Source organism: Cannabis sativa, chromosome 7 (assembly GCF_029168945.1).
Source record: "Cannabis sativa cultivar Pink pepper isolate KNU-18-1 chromosome 7, ASM2916894v1, whole genome shotgun sequence".
In the NCBI taxonomy this organism is placed as follows: domain Eukaryota; kingdom Viridiplantae; phylum Streptophyta; class Magnoliopsida; order Rosales; family Cannabaceae; genus Cannabis; species Cannabis sativa.
In genome coordinates, this window is record NC_083607.1 from 7,554,912 (window position 1) to 7,573,361 (window position 18,450).

At 34.6% G+C, this 18,450-nt stretch overlaps 3 protein-coding genes across 3 annotated transcripts; 2 read left to right on the forward strand and 1 right to left on the reverse strand.

Annotated features, from left to right (window-relative positions):
- Positions 1-176: 176 nt before the first annotated feature.
- Positions 177-3,963, forward strand: LOC115697835 (ataxin-3 homolog). The gene is made up of 2 exons (XM_030624975.2): positions 177-649; positions 3,016-3,963. The coding sequence occupies exons 1-2, from the start codon at positions 386-388 to the stop codon at positions 3,598-3,600; spliced, it is 849 nt and encodes a 282-aa protein (XP_030480835.1). The 5' UTR covers positions 177-385; the 3' UTR covers positions 3,601-3,963.
- A 1,867-nt stretch (positions 3,964-5,830) lies between these two features.
- LOC115698310 (reticulon-like protein B12) lies at positions 5,831-8,367 on the forward strand. Its single transcript, XM_030625529.2, has 4 exons — positions 5,831-6,366; positions 6,621-6,801; positions 7,512-7,723; positions 7,942-8,367. The coding sequence occupies exons 1-4, from the start codon at positions 6,300-6,302 to the stop codon at positions 8,109-8,111; spliced, it is 630 nt and encodes a 209-aa protein (XP_030481389.1). The 5' UTR covers positions 5,831-6,299; the 3' UTR covers positions 8,112-8,367.
- A 6,184-nt stretch (positions 8,368-14,551) lies between these two features.
- LOC115697618 (E3 ubiquitin-protein ligase HAKAI homolog) lies at positions 14,552-18,129 on the reverse strand. The gene is made up of 4 exons (XM_030624697.2): positions 17,920-18,129; positions 17,143-17,467; positions 16,557-16,615; positions 14,552-15,878 (listed from the first exon to the last, which is right to left on the reverse strand). Exons 2-4 carry the CDS (start codon positions 17,395-17,397, stop codon positions 14,738-14,740), a joined length of 1,455 nt encoding a protein of 484 aa, XP_030480557.1. The 5' UTR covers positions 17,398-17,467; positions 17,920-18,129; the 3' UTR covers positions 14,552-14,737.
- Between the last annotated feature and the right edge of the window lie 321 nt (positions 18,130-18,450).

Below are 18,450 nucleotides of genomic sequence, written 5' to 3' on the forward strand. Positions count from 1 at the left end.
ATTTTTTTGCAACTAGAGTTAAATTAAGTATTTACGGCGTTAAATTACTTTAGAAAAATAGAAAATAAGATATTATAAGTTACCACACGTGTCGAACAGTTCGACGCACGTGCTGCTTCGTAACGTCCCAGACAGACACAACACAACACTCACATCTCATTTAATTATTTTATTTATAAAATTAAATAAATAAATGAATAAAAAAGAAGGATATTTTTCCGTTATGTTTCTCTCTCATCTTCATTTCGCCAAAGCTAAACCAACTATCATTTTCGATTTCGATTATCAAAACCAGACCAAAATCTTTTTAGGGTTTACTTCTTTTACTGTACACAACCACACTGCAATAGAGGTTGATTGATTGATTATTTGATTGCTGAAGCTGATGATGGCGACCACAACCATGGAAGGAGCCAGCAATGGAGGGATCTTGTACCACGAGGTACAAGAGTCCAAGCTATGCGCTGTACATTGCGTGAACACGGTTTTACAAGGCCCTTTCTTCTCTGAATTCGATTTGGCCGCACTCGCTTCTGATCTCGATCTCAAGGAACGCCAGATGATGATCCAAGGTGCTGCTGCTAGCTCCGGAGATTTCTTCTCTGAAGAGTCACATAACGTCTCTTTGGACGGTGATTTCAGTATTCAGGTTCAATTTCTATGACCATTCATTCCTTTTATTTTATTTCCTTAATTGGTTTGACTTCCCATTTTTGTTTAACTTGAGTTTTCAAAACCCAATAATTACTTTCTATATTTGCTTGCTTGCTTAGTGGGAAAGGATGCAAAATGAAATAGAACGAAGAAAAGGAAAAAAAAAATGATTTATTGTTTATTTTAGCAAAGAAAATCTGTCTGTATATTTATTAAAAAATGGAGTGAAAGGATATTATTTTACACTCATTTGGAATTTTTTCTTAGTTAGACTTCAATTACTATAAATAAGTTATCTTTACTGAAATTACGATTGTGGGAAACTTGGGTCTTTGGTTCAAATGGCTTCTGGTTGTGTTTAGAGTAATGATCCTTTGTTTGTATATATTTATGAGAGGGCGGGCGTCCCCACACACACACATATATGTATACATATAAGGGCTGGTAGGTCAGATTCTTTAGGTTTATTTCTTGACTTGTTACTATGGATAATGAAGAGCAAAAATAGAAGGAATTCAAGTGTCACATGGGTACTTCTAGGGTGTGTAAATGCTGTGGGTGATGCCATTAATACAGTATGTAGACCTGATCATTGTTCTGTCTGTACAATTTTAAACTTTGGCTGAATTGCTTTGTCTTCAATTAAGCCCTCATTGTTAACTGACATTTTATGTTTATTTTGTGGATGTGAGTGTTAGTGTTTGTGCTATTAGACTGATTCATATCCTGTTTTCCTAGCTATGAAGGGAATAAAAAAAAAATGATAGTTGAGCATGACAAGTTCTACCCATGATTGAATGAATTAGATGGTGTTGGGAACAACATGTAGTAGCTGGAAAACCCTTATAAAATGGGAATTTCACTTGTGCCGATCATCCCTAGAGGCGTATGACAAAATAATTTTGTAAATAATGTGGTTCCCTTCTGCCCATAGGCGAACCTAGATAATTTTTTCAGAAGGGGCAAGAAGTTAAATATAAATTTGGTAATAAATTATTGGCATAATATTCTTAAGCACAATGGAAATATGTTCTCAAACCATGTACAAGAAGAAGGTTCAAGCCTCAATCACTTCAAAATTTTTATAATTTTTGTCAAATAAAAATGCAGGAGTGGATAGTCGAACCCCCAACCCCATGAACGGAGGAAAAAAAACTACCACTACACTAGCTAGACTTAATTTAATGAAATATATTGACACACACACACACACACATATATATATATATATATAAATATATTTAAATGAAAAAAAGTTAGAGGGGTCAATCCACCACCCCCCTTCCCCCAACGTAGGTCTGCCTATGCTTCTGCCTACTTAATTACCTTTTCATCAAATTTTGTTTCCTTTCTCTAAAACGTTGAAGAAATTTGCGATCTTTGTTGAAAAACTCTATTTGAGTCAAGTAGCTTTCTTCAGTCTCTTTAGCAGGCCCTTAACTAGAGCATAATGAAAGTTAACTATGATGGAAAGTTTCCTAAGGCCATTTGGAGAAAACCCTGAATAGTTGGCATATTTAAATTTTGTCTGCAGTGTATTTTTATATTAGACATATGTATTTCTTATCTTTTACCATACTGTGTTCCCTAATACAATGCGAGCGATATTAAATCCCTTACCCCTTGTACATAGTTTTTGATTAGTGTACTGTTTTGAGTTGGATGATTGTATTGCAGTTGATATACATGATAAATTGGAAGTCATTTCACACAGGTGAAGTTTTGTAATTTATCATGTCAGATAGTTGCAGTTTTGATGCTTGTTTTCTGCATTAGATTTTGACGTGAATATATTAGACAAAAGCTGAACTAGTTATGCGAATATAGAAGTCTTCTTCCATTTCTAGGTATTTTTTACCATATCTTGGAAGCTTAGCTTGGTAAAGTCTTTAGGGATGCACAGTGATGTTAAACAGTTTTGGAATATTTCTGGCTACGATATTGTAGAATTCTGGATAATTCTACTGTAGATTTCTATCTTATCCAATATTCCAATGTAGAATTGATTGAAATACGCCCGTTTTTGCATCATCTCACGTTTTCCCATTAGATGTCTTTCATTAATTGATTTATAGTACTTTGTTGTCCTCTTGTCAAATTTAAAATGAGAATTAAGTTTCTCCACCTTCTTTCCATGTGTGTATTTGCTTGTAAGTCACAACTAAAATTTTGTACTTGGGAATTTGAGTTCTCCTATGTGAACCATAAGTTGGCTTTCTGGGTTTCCATTATCTTGTATGTTCTGCAATTGTCTAGGCTTATGAAGATAATTACCGCATGCACTATCATTTCGTCTAGGAGTGAATCTTTTCTTGGTAAATCAACTTAATATATTTTCTCCATTTGAATAATTGTTTGCAGGTTCTAGAAAAGGCTTTGGAGGTTTGGGATCTCCAAGTCATACCCCTTCATTCTCCAGTTGCTGAGCCTGCTCAGATCGACCCTGAACTCGAAAATGCATTCATTTGTCATTTGCACGACCATTGGTTCTGTATAAGAAAAGTCAACGGAGAGTGGTACAATTTTGACAGTTTGTATGCGGCCCCAATGCACCTCTCCAAGTTTTACCTCTCAGCTTATTTAGACACTTTGAAAGGCGCCGGTTGGAGCATTTTTCTGGTTAGAGGAAATTTTCCAAAGGAGTGCCCCATTTCAGCTTCCGAAGCTTCTAATGGTTATGGCCAGTGGCTTTCACCAGAAGATGCAGAGAGAATAACGAAATCCTTGGGCTCCTCTACTCAGGCGCCATCTGAGAAGCCAAGTTTGAATCAACAATCATCTGATCTATCATACGGGGAAGCTGAAATGCTCTCTCAGATGGAAGATGACGACTTGAAAGCTGCAATAGCTGCAAGTCTAATGGATTCCGCCCCAGCGTCGAGCAAATCTGAAGCTGTAGCTTCTTCACAAGATGAAAACGAAAGCAGCAAAAATAAAGTTGAATAAGAAAGATTCTCAATAAGATTCTTTAATTTATCATCTAATGGCTGGAGAAGACAATCATCCATGTTGGGATTAAGTCGGTCAAACTCGCATCCTTGGCACTAAAGTCAATTGTATTTTGGAGGGTATACGTCTGCATTTTGCATCATACTTTTTGCCTGAGTCTACATTGAAGTTTATTTCCACTGTAAAACTAATAAATTTCCCAACTTGCAATGGATGATCATATTTTATGGGTTTCACCAATCAACCATTGTTGTTAAGAGTTTCATTTATTGATTTTGTCTCTCGTAATGTCTGATTATCAAAGTTATTATTGGTGCAATAATAATATGGTGAATTAAGAAATTTTAAATTTATAATCAAGACTTTGTACTAATGGAACTAATAGAATCATTTATTTAATTTTTTTAGTGTTAGGTATTTGAATTTAATTTAATTAATTAATAACTCTGATTTCGTAGGTTTTAATTATTTTTTTAGAAATTAAAGATTATTTTGCTATTTGGATAAATTCAAACAATATACTAAAAGATTCTACTAATTTACCATTATGAAATTTCTGTTTATTAGCACACAGTTCTTAGGTGGGTGGGACTTCAAAAAAAGTGCGCACTAAGATCTTTTTCTATTTATGACACTAGAGAAATTATAATCTAATTTTTTAATCACAGTGTATTTTGTAACTATAAGTACAATTTTTTTTTTTCTTCAAATAAGCGTACTCATTTCATTAATTAATAAAGCAGTTAGATCTCACGGTCATTACAAAATAGGTTCTTCGGTAAAGAGGAGGTTGGAATAGAGCCGTACAATTGGTGGGGGGAAACTTAGCCACATTATGGGCAACATAATTACAAGTCCTGCTAACATTAAAAAAAATTACAACTAATAAAAGAAGGAGAAGACTTAATGCAAAAGGAGACATAGTTCTCAAGAGCCCAATGGGACTCCTTCCCATTGAGAGCATTGGTAGCTAGCCTCGAGTCACTCTTCACAATAACATACTTAGAACCTAATTCCAACACCAATGAAATAGCCAAATAGCAGGCCGCAACTTCTCCACATAACGCATCCAAGAAATCCAACCGAGACATGTGAACCCGAATCACCCTACCTAGGTGATTCTTTGCTACAACAGCAGTGCACATACTCTCTAAGCACACTCTAACATCACAATTAAATTTTATTCAATCTTGAGGAGGTGGAGTCCAGGTCTCCCGCAAGATCGGCGTAGAACTAGCTAGGCAAGAAAGAAGCATGTAACTCAGGGGAATAACTTCCACTTTAAGTTCAGTCAAAAAAACAAAATCAGGAGAGTGCGTTCTGATCAGGGACTTTAGTTCTCGAACTGTAGAGGTCTGCTCTAACCTTTTACAGTTCCAGACAACGCCTCTCATGGCTCCTGTGGAGGAGATTTGATATTCTCCTCCACAGGATTTTAAGAGTGAACAGACAAGCTGGAGCCAAAGTCTTCAATCAAAAAAGAACCAACCAGAGGAGGGTTCTTCATGATTCTATCAGTGCGGCTCGGGAAATTGGAGATATCGGAGAGTTCTTCATAAGCCACCTTAGATTCAAGGTCTCGCTCCTTAGTATCCCACCAAAAGTTACGAACAATACCTGAGTGCTTTCTGAAAATTTTATGAGGTCTAGAGCACCTATAAGTACAATATTCACCATAATATAAGAAAAGATTAACTAATAATTTTTTTAAGTACTAAAAATAAAAAACGACCTGACTTTATAAATTTTTTGGCACCCTCACTTAAAATTTTTCCAAACATTTGAATGAATTAGTGACAAATAATATACCACAACTCATAGATAGAGTCATAGTAGAGTTTCAAAGACTGTTTTCCAACCAAAATAAAAACAAGTGGCGCATTTATATTGTTTCTCTTTTATTTGTTTTTTGTTTGCTGAAGGCTTTTTTTTCATATTATTTGTTATGACTTTATTAGTTACCATTTCATGTCATATGAGTCAGTTTTTTTACAGCAGAATATCGTTTCCTTAGCCTTGGACACACACACACAGCCCCACATGATGCTTTTGTCCGAGCAGCCAACCCCACACACACGTACTCAAAAGACGAAAATACCCTCATACGATGGTGAAACATCTTGTTCTTACACTATCATTTCAATTGCTTACTGACCATATTACCCTCCATAGTTTGAAAAGATGGTAACAAAAAAGCAGCCCAACTTCTGCTTAACCAGCTCAATTATAACAAAGTCGGTTACTAATGGAGAAAAAATGTCAATCTTTCTTGTTCAAAACTCTTGTATCTTATATATATATATATTAAGATGATGTATGTGATCTATGTATAGATATCTACTGTGTAATCATATTAATATATAATATAAGAATTTAGTATTATTTGGGAGAATAAAAGAAAAATGAATATAAAAAGCAAGAAAAACTATGAGTGGCTTACTGCTTTTAGGCTGGAAAATGTGACCACCAAACATACCTTTCAAAACTTCATTTCCTGTATATTATAATATTCTAGTTATTAAGATTCAGAATAGAATAAGAGTTGGATAAAAAGGGCAAGAGCCACTGCTTTTTTCTTTGGCTTGAAGATCATTTCAATCTCTAAACTGTAAACAGTTTATTTTTTCTGGGTCTTAAAGATCTGAATCAGATTCAAAGCTCTGTTTTAAGAAAACTAAAAATAAGTTTTTTCCTACATGGGCTCATTGGATCGGTTGTTTAACAGGCAAAGAAGTGTTCATGAGATCCTTGGAGGTGGTCTTGGTGAGTCTTATTGCTTTTTTCATTAGTGGGTATTTGTTAGTCTTTCAATTGGAGCCCTTTTCATTCATTTTATTTTTATTTGAATTGAATGTAGTTCATCATTATCATACACTAAAATTTATACTTGTTCAGCATTTAATGTACTTAATAAGTCCTAACATATGTTAGTTTATAATGATTCCTTGTATCATTGAATGAACTCTGGATTTGATCAAATGACTTTAATTTTTTTTTTTATTTTTTGTTTGAATCAGTTGCTGATGTGATTTTATGGAGACAAAAGAATGTGACTGTGGGGATACTATTAGTAACATTAGCTGCTTGGGTGGTTTTTGAGAAATCTGGCTATACTTTGTTATCTCTACTCTCTAGTGTTTTCCTCCTCCTCATTGTAATTCTCTTCATCTGGGCCAAATCTGCTGCAATTCTCAACAGGTAACTAAGTTTTCCCCTCATATAAAAGGAATTTCAAGAACCAAAATACATATATCTATATAATGAATTCTTCTTTGTGTTTCTTAATCATAGTTGGTTAACTCCAAGGATATTATAAAGATGTTTTATGAGAATATTCATAGAATAATTCTCAACTGAAGCTTTTTTCATTCTTCTTTTTTTGTTTACTGGTTTTAGTACATGATCATATGTTTGTACCATTGTCCTTGGTTGTGTATATCTTTTAATCTGATAATAAATTGGGACTCTGTGTTCTATGATATTAAAGGGGTGCTATTATAGTTATCATAGTATAATGATCAAAATGGCTTGAGTTCATTGTGAAAATGTAAAGGCTTAGTTTTGAAAAAATTTCAACATTAGCAAGTGGATGTCATGTCATTGTACAGGTCTGCTCTTTCTGAAAATTTAAAGGATTAATTTTGAGCATGTTGATCTTTTTTATTATTATTATTATTTTTGGTTTTCTATGTTTAATAATTTTATTCTAATCCATACTTAATGACTCAGAAACTCCATTTTGGGTTTGATTGTGCATACACTCTTTTGGTTTTATATGAATGTGATAATAACTTTGATGTAAATTTAGAAGAAGCTCCTTTTTTGTTGGCTTGGTATGAAATTGGATTTCTTTTCTTTCCATTATGCCAAAACAACTCTTGTACTTAATTGCAGCTTTCTCTGAACAGACCTTCTCCACCTCTACCAGAGTTGCATTTATCAGAAGAAATGGTAAATGAAATGGCTTCATTCATCCGCATTCGCGTCAATAATTTACTCAGAGTTTCTCAAGATATTGCTCTTGGTAAAGACTCAAAATTGTTCTTCAAAGTAGCTGGATACCTCTGTCTGATCTCCTTTGTTGGTGGCATGACTGATTTTCTTACTTTGGCATACACCAGTGAGTTTCAACTTTATTCAAAAGTTTGATTATCTTCAATGTCTTATGTTAACTCTTTCTTTCTTGGTTATTACTACTCACAGTTATTATATAGTTTTTAAATATGAACTTGTACTATAACAACAAGCAAGGTCTTTAGTATTAACTAAGTGAGTCCTTAGAATTTCAGATTCTGAGTATGAAAAGAAAAACATCTGAAATGATTTCTTCTGTGGCAGGTCTTGTCATTATATTAACAATTCCAGCCCTTTATGAGAGATATGAAGCTCATATTGACAAGTTCATCATAATGGAGTACAGAAGATTGCAGCAACTATATGCCTTCTTGGATGAAAAATGTTTCAGCAAATTGCAAAAGTGGGTTGTGGAGAAGAGAAAACTCAGTTAATATCATCATCTTACAATATATTTTTTGTACACTTTTATATTTTTTTGGGGGGATGGGAAGTGTGAGATTGGCTCTTTTGTTTTGTTTTATCTTTTTTTTGGTAAAGAGAAATTCCTTTTTGGGTTTTGTCTTTTAAGGCTGAAGTTTTGTAATAGAGAAGTTGTGAGGACTCATTGATTCAGTGAGTAAACGAATTCTCATATTAAATGTAATTTCATCATAGTAAATCATTTGTATAAGACATAGTTTTGGCTCAGCTTCACATGATATAGTATTGTACATCGACCTACTTATTCTATTTTGGTCTTACATATGAAATATGTTTGCTCCACAAGACACCAAAGAAATCAAACTTGACATTTCTCAATGATGAACCTGACTTTTGATGTTTGATTATGTAAGAAATACATTATAGATTTCTCTACTCAAAACATACATTATAAAAGGATATTGGCGGTTAAACTACCTAAATTTTAAATTTTTTAACATTTAACCACAAAAATCGATTTTTTGGGGGCAAAACTACCTAAACTCCCATTATGTTTTGCTCTGTACCCCTCCATCCAAAAATCACAGGTAAGTGCCACAGTGGACTGCTCATGTGTACACACTTGTACACGTGTCAAATTTTTAGTAGCCCACGTAATATTAATTTTAAAAAATAATTATAAATATTTAAAAAATTAAAAATCAGAAAAAAAAAAATAATTTTAATTTTTTTTTTTTTGAATATTGGCGGCTAAACCACCCAAACTTTAAATTTTTTTTAACACTTAACCACAGAAATCGAAAATAATTTTAAAAATATTTTTTGTTTACTTTTTTTTTTCTTCTTCTTTCTTCTTTCTTCTTTCTACTTTCTTTCTATAACTTTCTGAAATCCAAATCTCTCAGCCCTCCCTCCCAAGCCCTATCTTTCTCTCTCTTGCCTCACCACCCAAGACCTCGTCGGAGCCTAAGCACCCAGGCCCTCGCCGGAGCCATTTGCCCTCTCTTTCTCTCTTTCGATCTTCTCCTTCCCAGACCCTCTCTTTCTCTTTCTCGTCTCTTCTCTCTCTCTCTCTCTCTCTCTCTCTCTCTCTCTCTCTCTCTCTCTCTCTCTCTCTCTCTCTCTCTCTCTCTCTCTCTTCGTGGTGGTCGCCAGAGGGGAGTCAGACTGAACAAAAAAACAGAGGGAGTCGAAGAAAGATCGAAGGAGAGAGAGAAGAAGGTAGATCGGGGTTGGAATTTTTTGGATCGTGGGGTGCAGTTTTGTGGCCCGTCTGACATGGGGTGGTCAGAGAAGGCTGGCGTTGTGCACCGTGAGAGAGAGTGTGTGAGAGGGGAGTCGGAGAAGGTTGGGTTGTGGGGTAGGCGACTGTGTGCTAGGGTTTTTTCAGTTAAGAAGAAGAAGAAAAGAAAAGGGAAAAGTGTTAACAACGGAATGGGAGTTTAGGTAGTTTTGCCCCCCGAAAAATCGATTTTTGTAGTTAAGTGCTAAAAAATTTAAAGTTCAGGTGGTTTAGCCGCCAACATCCCAAAAAGAAAATATTTTTAAAATGATTTTTTTTCTAATTTTTTAATTTTTTTTAAATATTTATAATTATTTTTTAAAATTAATATTACGTGGGCCACTAAAAATTTGTCACGTGTACAAGTATGTACACGTGGACAGTCCACTATGGCACTTAACTGTGATTTTTGGACGGAGGGGTACAAAGCAAAATGAAATGGGAGTTTAGGTAGTGTTGCCTCAAAAAAATTAATTTTTGTAGTTAAGTGTTAAAAAATTTAAAATTCAAGTGATTTAACTGCCAATATCCCAAAATTTAATCATATAATACTATAATATTATAAAATATTTTATAATGTTATTATAATATTTTATAAAATATATAAATTATTATAAAATATTTTATTTCAATTTTACATTATATAAAAAACATATAATATTATAGTAATAATATAGTATGTACATTATATTTACAAAGCATAAAATTAAAAATTATACTTACATTATTACAAAAATCGCACGAAGCGTAGGCATATTTCCTTATGGCAAAACAACATAAAGAAATAAAAGGCAATATATTTGAAGAAATAAAAGAGAAAAACTCCCAAAAAATTAATCAAAATGTACCATAATTAATAATTTTTTTTGGGCATTGCAATATAAATGAAAAAATCATAGTAGTTATAAAACGACATGTCACATTGTTATGTGTCATTACCTAAACGACATGTAAAAAAATATTAATACTCTCACATGATTATAACCGATATAAAATGAAATATTTAATTTTTTCATCAAAGCACTTTCTCCCCACGTAGAAGACTTATATGTATTATTGGAACTCTTTTTGGAACCGGAAGGGCGGCCTGAACTGGCAAAGGCAGAGGTAGGTAGAATGACCTGAACCACCCGAAGTTAATTACATTCTTCTGCTGCAACATTGGCCAACATAAAAAGATTTGAATACTGATCATCAACTTCACTTTGAACAGCTTGAATTTCTTAATTTTCTTTAATATCTTCACCTTCACTACCTTGAATTTCTTGGACGATTTAATTTTCACCTTCACCACCTTAAATTTTTTGGACGATCTTATTTTTACCTTCACCACCTTGAATTTATTGGACAATGTTATTTTCACTTTCACCACCTTGAATTTCTTAGATAATGTTATTTTCACCTTCAAAATCAAATATTAATACATATTATATCATATGTAGGGCCCTAGGCAACCTAATGACACTATGTGCGGTTTTTACGTCATGCGACTAATAAGAGATTTAACTATGGCAAAAGATCTAAAAGAATATCTTTCGAAACATGTAAGTAACATTGTCCGAAAAATTCAAGGTGGTGAAGGTGAAAATAACATTGTCCAAGAAATTCAAAGTGGTGAAGGTGAAAATTAAATTGTCCGAAAAATTCAAGGTAGTGAAGGTGAAGATTTTGAAGAAAATTAAGAAATTCAAGTTGCTCAAGGTGAAGTTGATGATCAGTATTCAAATCTTTTTATGTTGGCCAATGTTGCAGAAGAAGAATGGAATCAACTTCGGCCGGTTCATGTCGTTCTGCCTCCGCCTCTGCCAGTTCAGGTCGCCCTTCCGATTCTAAGAAGAGTTCCAGTAATACATATAAATCTTCTACGTGGGGGAAATAGTGCTTTGGTGAAAAATTAAATATTTCATTTTATATCGGTTGTAATTATGTGGGAATATTAATATTTTTTTACATGTCGTTTATGTAATGACACATAAGAATGTGACATGTCGTTTTGTAACTACTATGATTTTTTCATTTATATTGTAATGCCCAAAAAGGATTATTAATTATGGTGCATTTTGATTACTTTTTGGAAGTTTTTCTATATTATTTCTTCAATTATATTGCTTTTTATTATTGGTAAATGGCGGCAAAACTCCCAAAATTTTTATTTTAGTTTCACTTAACCTTGAAAACCCAAATTTGGGCGGTAAAATCCCAATACTCGCGTTCTGTTAGAAATTTAATATTTCCGTCTATTTTAAGTGTTAAGTGCCATGTTAGACTGTCCATGTGTGCATCTACGTGGATACAGTGTACACATGACACAATTCTATTGGTCCATGTAAAAAATTATTTAAAAAATTAAAAAATTAAAATAAAATTCATTTGAAATAAAAAAAATGTAAATAAAAAATTTTTCTTTTTTTTTCTTTCTTTTTTTTTTGTTTCGTTTTTTTTTTCATTTACGCTCTCTCTCTCTCTCTCTCTCTCTCTCTCTCTCTCTCTCTCTCTCTCTCTCTCTCTCTCTCTCTCTCTCTCTCTCTCTCTCTCTCCCAGAAACCACCATCACCTAACCAAAACCACCAGCACTTCACCAAAACTACCACCACAGAAACCCAATCAAAGCTCACCTGAAACAAAAAAAATGCAAATCACAAAACACAACCCCATTTTGCCGTCCCTGAACTCGCAACCCCCCAAAAGGACCAAAATCCCATTTCCTCAACATTGATTTCAGAGAAAGAAGCTAAATTTCTAAAAACCCCAATTGCAGAAGCTTGGAATCAGGTGTTCCCCCCTTGGCAAATCTTCAATAGAGATGATTGGATGAAATCCTAGCTCTCGAAATCGCAGCCATGGTCTTCTCCTTCATTTCAACCGAGCTCGAATCCATTAACCTAACCAAAACAGAACCACGCCTTGAGCAACGACGATCATCGCGTTCTTATCGTCTTCCTGGAGAAGACTCAAAAGCGAGTCCATCCCCGAGTTTCTCGACTCGCTGCTCCTGATCTGTAACTGAGTGGCCGCCCAAGGGTTTTGAAAACCCTAAATCAGGACTAAAGGGAGAGAGAGAGAGAGAGAGAGAGAGAGAGAGAGAGAGAGAGAGAGAGAGAGAGAGAGAGAGAGAGACGAGATCGAGATTGACAGAGAGAGCCTTAGGGTGGTTAGAGAACTGCTGGGGTAGTTGCCCAAGGGTTTTGAAAACCCTAGATCGGGACTAAGAGACACAGAGAGAGGAGATCGAGAGAGAGAGAGAGAGAGAGAGAGAGAGAGAGAGAGATAGAGCGAGAGAGAGGGGAGATCGAGAAGATGAACAGACAAGAAAGAAAAAGAAAAAGAAAAAAAGTAAAATTATTTTTTTATTTACAATTTTTTTTAATTTAAATTAATTTTATTTTAATTTTTTAAATAATTTTTTACGTGGACCAATAAAATTGTGCCATGTGTACATTGTGTCCACGTAGATGCACACGTGGATAGTCCGACATGACACTTAACACTTAAAATGGACGGAAATGTTAAATTATTAACAGAACGCAAGTATTGAGAGTTTTACCGCCCAAATTTAGGTTTTTGGGGTTAAGTGAAACCAAAATAAAAGATTTAGGGGTTTTGCCGCCATGTACCCTTTTATTATTTATGTTGTTTTGCCATAAATATACACTAGGAAATATACCCACGCTTTATGCAATTTTTTAATAATGTAAGTATAATTTTTAATTTTATGTTTTATAAATATAAGTACATTCCTTTTTTACTATAATATTATATGTTTTTTTTTTATATAATGTAAAATTCAAATAAAATATTTATAATACTTTATATATTTTATAAAATAGTATAATAATATTATAAAATATTTTAGGAATATTGGCAGCTAAATCACCTGAACTTTAAATTTTTTAACACTTAACTACAAAAATCGATTTTTTGGGGCAAAAGTACCTAAACTCCCATTCTGTTTTGCTCTATACCCATCCGTCCAAAAATCACAGTTAAGTGTCACAGTGGACTGCCCACGTGTACACACTTGTACACGTGGAAAAATTTTTAGTGGCCCGCGTAATATTTATTTAAAAAAATAATTATAAATATTTTAAAAATTAAAAAATTATAAAAAAAAAATAATTTTAAAAATATTTTTTTTTTTGGGATATTGGCGGCTAAACCACTCGAACTTTAAATTCTTTGACACTTAACTACAAAAATTAATTTTTTGAGGGATAAAACTACCTAAATTCTCATTCCGTTTTTAACACTTTTCCTTTTTCTTTTCTTCTTCTTCTTAATTGAAAAAACCCTAGCACCCAACCACCTACCCCACGACCCAACCTTCTCCAACTCCCCTCTCACACACTCTCTCTCACGGTGCACAATGTCGGCCTTCTCCGACCACCCCATGTCAGACGGGGCACAAAACTAAACCCCACGATCCAAAAAATTCCAATCCCGATCTGCCCTCTTCTTTCTCTCCTTTGATCTTTCTCCAAACCCCCTCTATTTTTTTTTGTTCAGTCCGACCCCCCTCCGGCGACCACCATGAAGAGAGAGAGAGAGAGAGAGAGAGAGAGAGAGAGAGAGAGAGAGAGAGAGAGAGGGCAAATGGCTCCAGCAAGGGCCTGGGTGCTTCGGCTCCGGCGATGTCTTGGGTGGTGAGACGAGAGAGAGAGAGAAAGATAGGGCCTGCGAGGAGGGTTGAGAGATTAGGGTTTTGAAAGTTTAAGAAAGAAAGAACAAAGAGGAAGAAAAAAAAAGAAAAAAAAAGTAAAAAAATATTTTTAAAATTATTTTCGACTTTTGTGGTCAAGTATTAAAAAATTTAAAATTCGAGTGGTTTAACTGCCAATATCCCAAAAAGAAAATGTTTTTAAAATTATTTTTTTTTTTTTCTGATTTTTGAATTTTTAAAATATTTATAATAATTTTTAAAATTAATATTACGTGAGCCACTAAATATTTACCACGTGTATAAGTGTGTACACGTGAACAGTCTACTGTGGCATTTAACTATAATTTTTGAACAGAGGAGTACAGACAAAACAGAATGGGAGTTTAGATAGTTTTGTCCTAAAGATAAATGAATCGACCCAATGAATATATGTATAACCTTTAACCTGAGCAAAAGCTATAAAGGCATTTTAAAACATATATAATGACTATGTAGAAAATGCTAAATGTTAGTGCATGGCAATGATCTCCTAACTCCTTTTATCAATAAAACGAGCAAATGCTCTCAGATAACGGGCCAACGCAGCCCATAAAACAAAATCTGTTTACAGAGCATATGGAGAAATTGAAGTTCATGTGAGAAAAAATAAGAGTAATATTAATCACAGAAGGGCAAAAGAATATAGAGACCAATGATCTCTAGTCCTGGCCACTCCCAAAGCTGTCTCGGTTCTCGTGTTGCCATCCATAGCTTTGCCCATCTCGGCCCATATCACCGGAATAATATTTGCGCTTCTGGTGTGACATGTGAGGAGGTGGGGGAGGCGGAGGAAGTGACATGGGCTGCGGCGCTAATATACCCTTGCCATCCCTGGGATCCCCGGCCTGCATTGGTTCAAGCCCTTTGTTCGCCATAGGTGTTGGATAGCGTCCGAATTCTCCTTGGTAATATGGACCTTTTCCTTGAGAATCCGGCATGTTAGTGAAACTATCTTGACCTGCTTGAGGAGGTTCAGAAGGCATATTGGCCTGTCCTGCATTCCAAGGCTGGTGATAGTTTCCTTGGAAATGCATGTTACCTGCAGAACCGGGTGGGAAACCCAACAGTGACCCTTGTTCTGATCCTTTTTCTGGTGTCGAATCTTGGCGTGTCATATCATAAGGAGCACTGTAAAATGGTTGAGATCCATCGCCAGGGAACGGAGGATAGCCAAACGGTAAGGAGGGATTCATCATCTGGTTCGAGTTCATTGGCATCATGTAGTTGGGTGGCTGCATGGCATGCATGGGTGGATACTCAGAGAAGGGAGTCTCAGACAAACCTCCTTGTTGTTTGTCTGAATACAGACCAGATTCCTGCTTTACAGCACCTGGCGAGTCAAAGTTTTGTTGTTGGAAGGGGTTGTGGGGACCAGGCCTATCAAAACCTTGGTGTCGGTAGTCTGGTTGCAGATCTGATTGATTATTCTGTACTTGATTGAAACCTTGAGGTTGCTTTGGTTGTATTATTGGCCTTGTAACTGATTGTTCTCTTGTTTGCTGACGACGAGCTTTGTCATCTCGATCGTGAAGCTGTGAGTTTGAACTAGGAGAAAAGCCTGGCCTGAGTGGCGCTCGAAGGTTGGAATCAGATACTGATGATTGTTTGACACTCTGAGCTTCAGATTCAATAATATCTTCTTTCTCTGGATTTAACTGAAGAAGTTCTGCATGGTTCTCATGAATATGAGATTCAAAGTCTATCCTCTTCAAGAAAGACTTTAGGCAATGAGGGGCTGCACAGATGAAAATTCCCTCCATAATTTTGATTGTTTGAATCTTCTGAATTCGTTCATCACAACTGTGAGACAGAAAATTGAGAGCAAGAATCTTAGAAGATTAATGTTTTATAAAAATTACAGATTATTTCTTTATGTCATTCTCAAACAAGTAGGAAACTAGTAAGAAGTAAATGTAGTGAAGTATGAACTTTTCTAAATCCTCCAGCTAACAGACAAGAAATAACATTAACACATTGTCAGGTAGGTTGCAGTGAGGAATCCAACAACGAAGACCATAGTATATTTTGAGGTATCGTCTATTTTAGAACAAAGAACAGCAGGAGTTAATGCAAGTTGCAACATGACTTGGAAGTTTTTTCTTTCTGGTATGTGTGTTTTGCTTGTTCTAAGACCAACTCACCATGATAACTTTTAAGACACCAAACATTACAGTACAATAGCTTACATGGGAGTGTTAATCCATAGCCTAGTGAGACATAAGTTCTCATTTAGCACATAAAACGATTATGTATCCATAAGTAGAATTTGTCATCACAGAAATATGAGCAGACAAAATTTGTAAATGACTGTATTGTACCTCATCAGAAAACATGAAACATCAAAATAACATGCAATAGTAGTCAAGACTCAAGCAGCATGAACAGATAAAAATTACAAAAGAGCTGAAAGAAGTTCAGACAACTTATATTGTACCTAATGTTTGTGTTTATATTATATAAAAAGTTTAGACAACTTACAGATAGCAGATTGAATCACTCCTGGCACAGTCCAGACAGTAGGCATGCTCACAGGGGCTCTGCAAGAAGTTAAAATTGTTAATTAAGGTCCATAGATACAGAATAGAACAAAAAAAAAAGGGAGCATAATACACTTGTTTGCAGCAAAACGAGATATAATAGCAAGACCATTTTTCTTATTTAATGCTATCTCCAGAATAGAACAATAAAAACGGGAGCATTATTCTTTCTACAAACAATTTCACAAATAAGGCACTTTACAATAGATTGCACAAGAAGGTAAAAACAGTAAGCAGAAGACATTTTTGCATGCAATTCAGTCGATACTAAAAAGTTTATACACAAGGGAAGTTGAAGCATTGTTGCAAATCTCTAAATTAGGCCTTAGTCCTTAGTTATTTTCTTCAACTGGACCAGGAGATTTTTATATATTATACACTGAAAATAGAACAAGGGAAACGTTCCCTTGAAAGAAAGAAACACAGTGCAGTACCAAATTAATATGATATGGAAAAAAGCAAAGGATCAAAAGCAAATAAGCTTTAATAGGAACACCCAAATAACAGCAAAATGGATCAACACATACCAGACGTCCATATATCGCAATTGGGAAGTCACAGCGAACACAGAAATGGACCCTTTCCCCAAGCTGACGACGGGACCTCCGACCTACGCTTTTGACAAGTGAAGCAGCAATTGCCGCACCAATACCCTTTGCTACAGGAAGATCAGCAAGGACTAGGTGATCTGGGCATGCCACAGTCACTGTGTCCACTGGCATGGGTTTGGCACATCCAGCACCATCTGTGGATGGGGTTTTGCTAAGCCTAATCTGAAGCATCTTTCACCCTCTCTTAGATTCAAAAATTTCAACTAAATTATACAACAACAAAAGGGGTTCCTTTTCACTCCTGAAGAAACATAAAGAATTGTATTAAAACATAACAATTCATTGTTCTGATCAAACTACTAGTAGTAAGCAGTAACAACTAAATTTCATCAAGAAACACTGCATTAACATCTGTTTTTCCTTTTCCTTTTTACATCAGTGAATCAATAAATTCAGTAATTACCCAAAAAGAAAGAATTAAAGCAAATATTCTCTACCAAATACTGAAGAGAATAAACCCATTTTCCTAACCAAAACCCAGAAAAATTATAAATAAAAAAAAAAAATAACCCATCAAAATCAAGAAAAACGACGAAGATAAGAGACCCAACAAAATTCCCAATTCGAGTTTCGTAAAATTGATCCCAGAATGCAACTTAATTTGGCTATTGTAAAGCATACAACAGAAAGTAGAAACTAAATTTCATTTGAAGAAAGTTTTCTATATGCTTCTTTTGTTATCTTTAATGTTACCTGCAAGCAAATCGACCAACAAAGAGAGTGGGTGGTGGCTCGGAGAACAGGCGGCGGACGTCGGTGGTGGGTCTCCGTCGTGATGTGAGGACAAATCAAATCAAATGAAAAATCCCAGAAAGAAACAAAGATTTGGCCTTTACTCTTTGCCCCCAAACCTCTGATTTGTAGTGTTACGTGCCAATGGAACCTAAACTATTGATTAAAAAATATATATATTAAAAACGTTTGGAATATATATATAAATTAAAAAAAAAAAATAAAACTTATTCATTTTTACAAATAAAAACAGTTTTTTTTTACATTTTAACGGAATTCTACATAAAAATTTCTATTATAACTAGCGCTGCAACTTAAATTGCAATAAAAAATCGTATAGAAATCCATATTGTAACTAGCGCTGCAATTACTTTAGAAACCCAATCCGTAAATTTAAAAAAAAAAAAGTTAAAAAAACAGTATATGGAGTAATTCAAAAAAAAAAAAACCTCAAATTTAAATTTGATCAATTTTCATTTTTTATATAAAAAC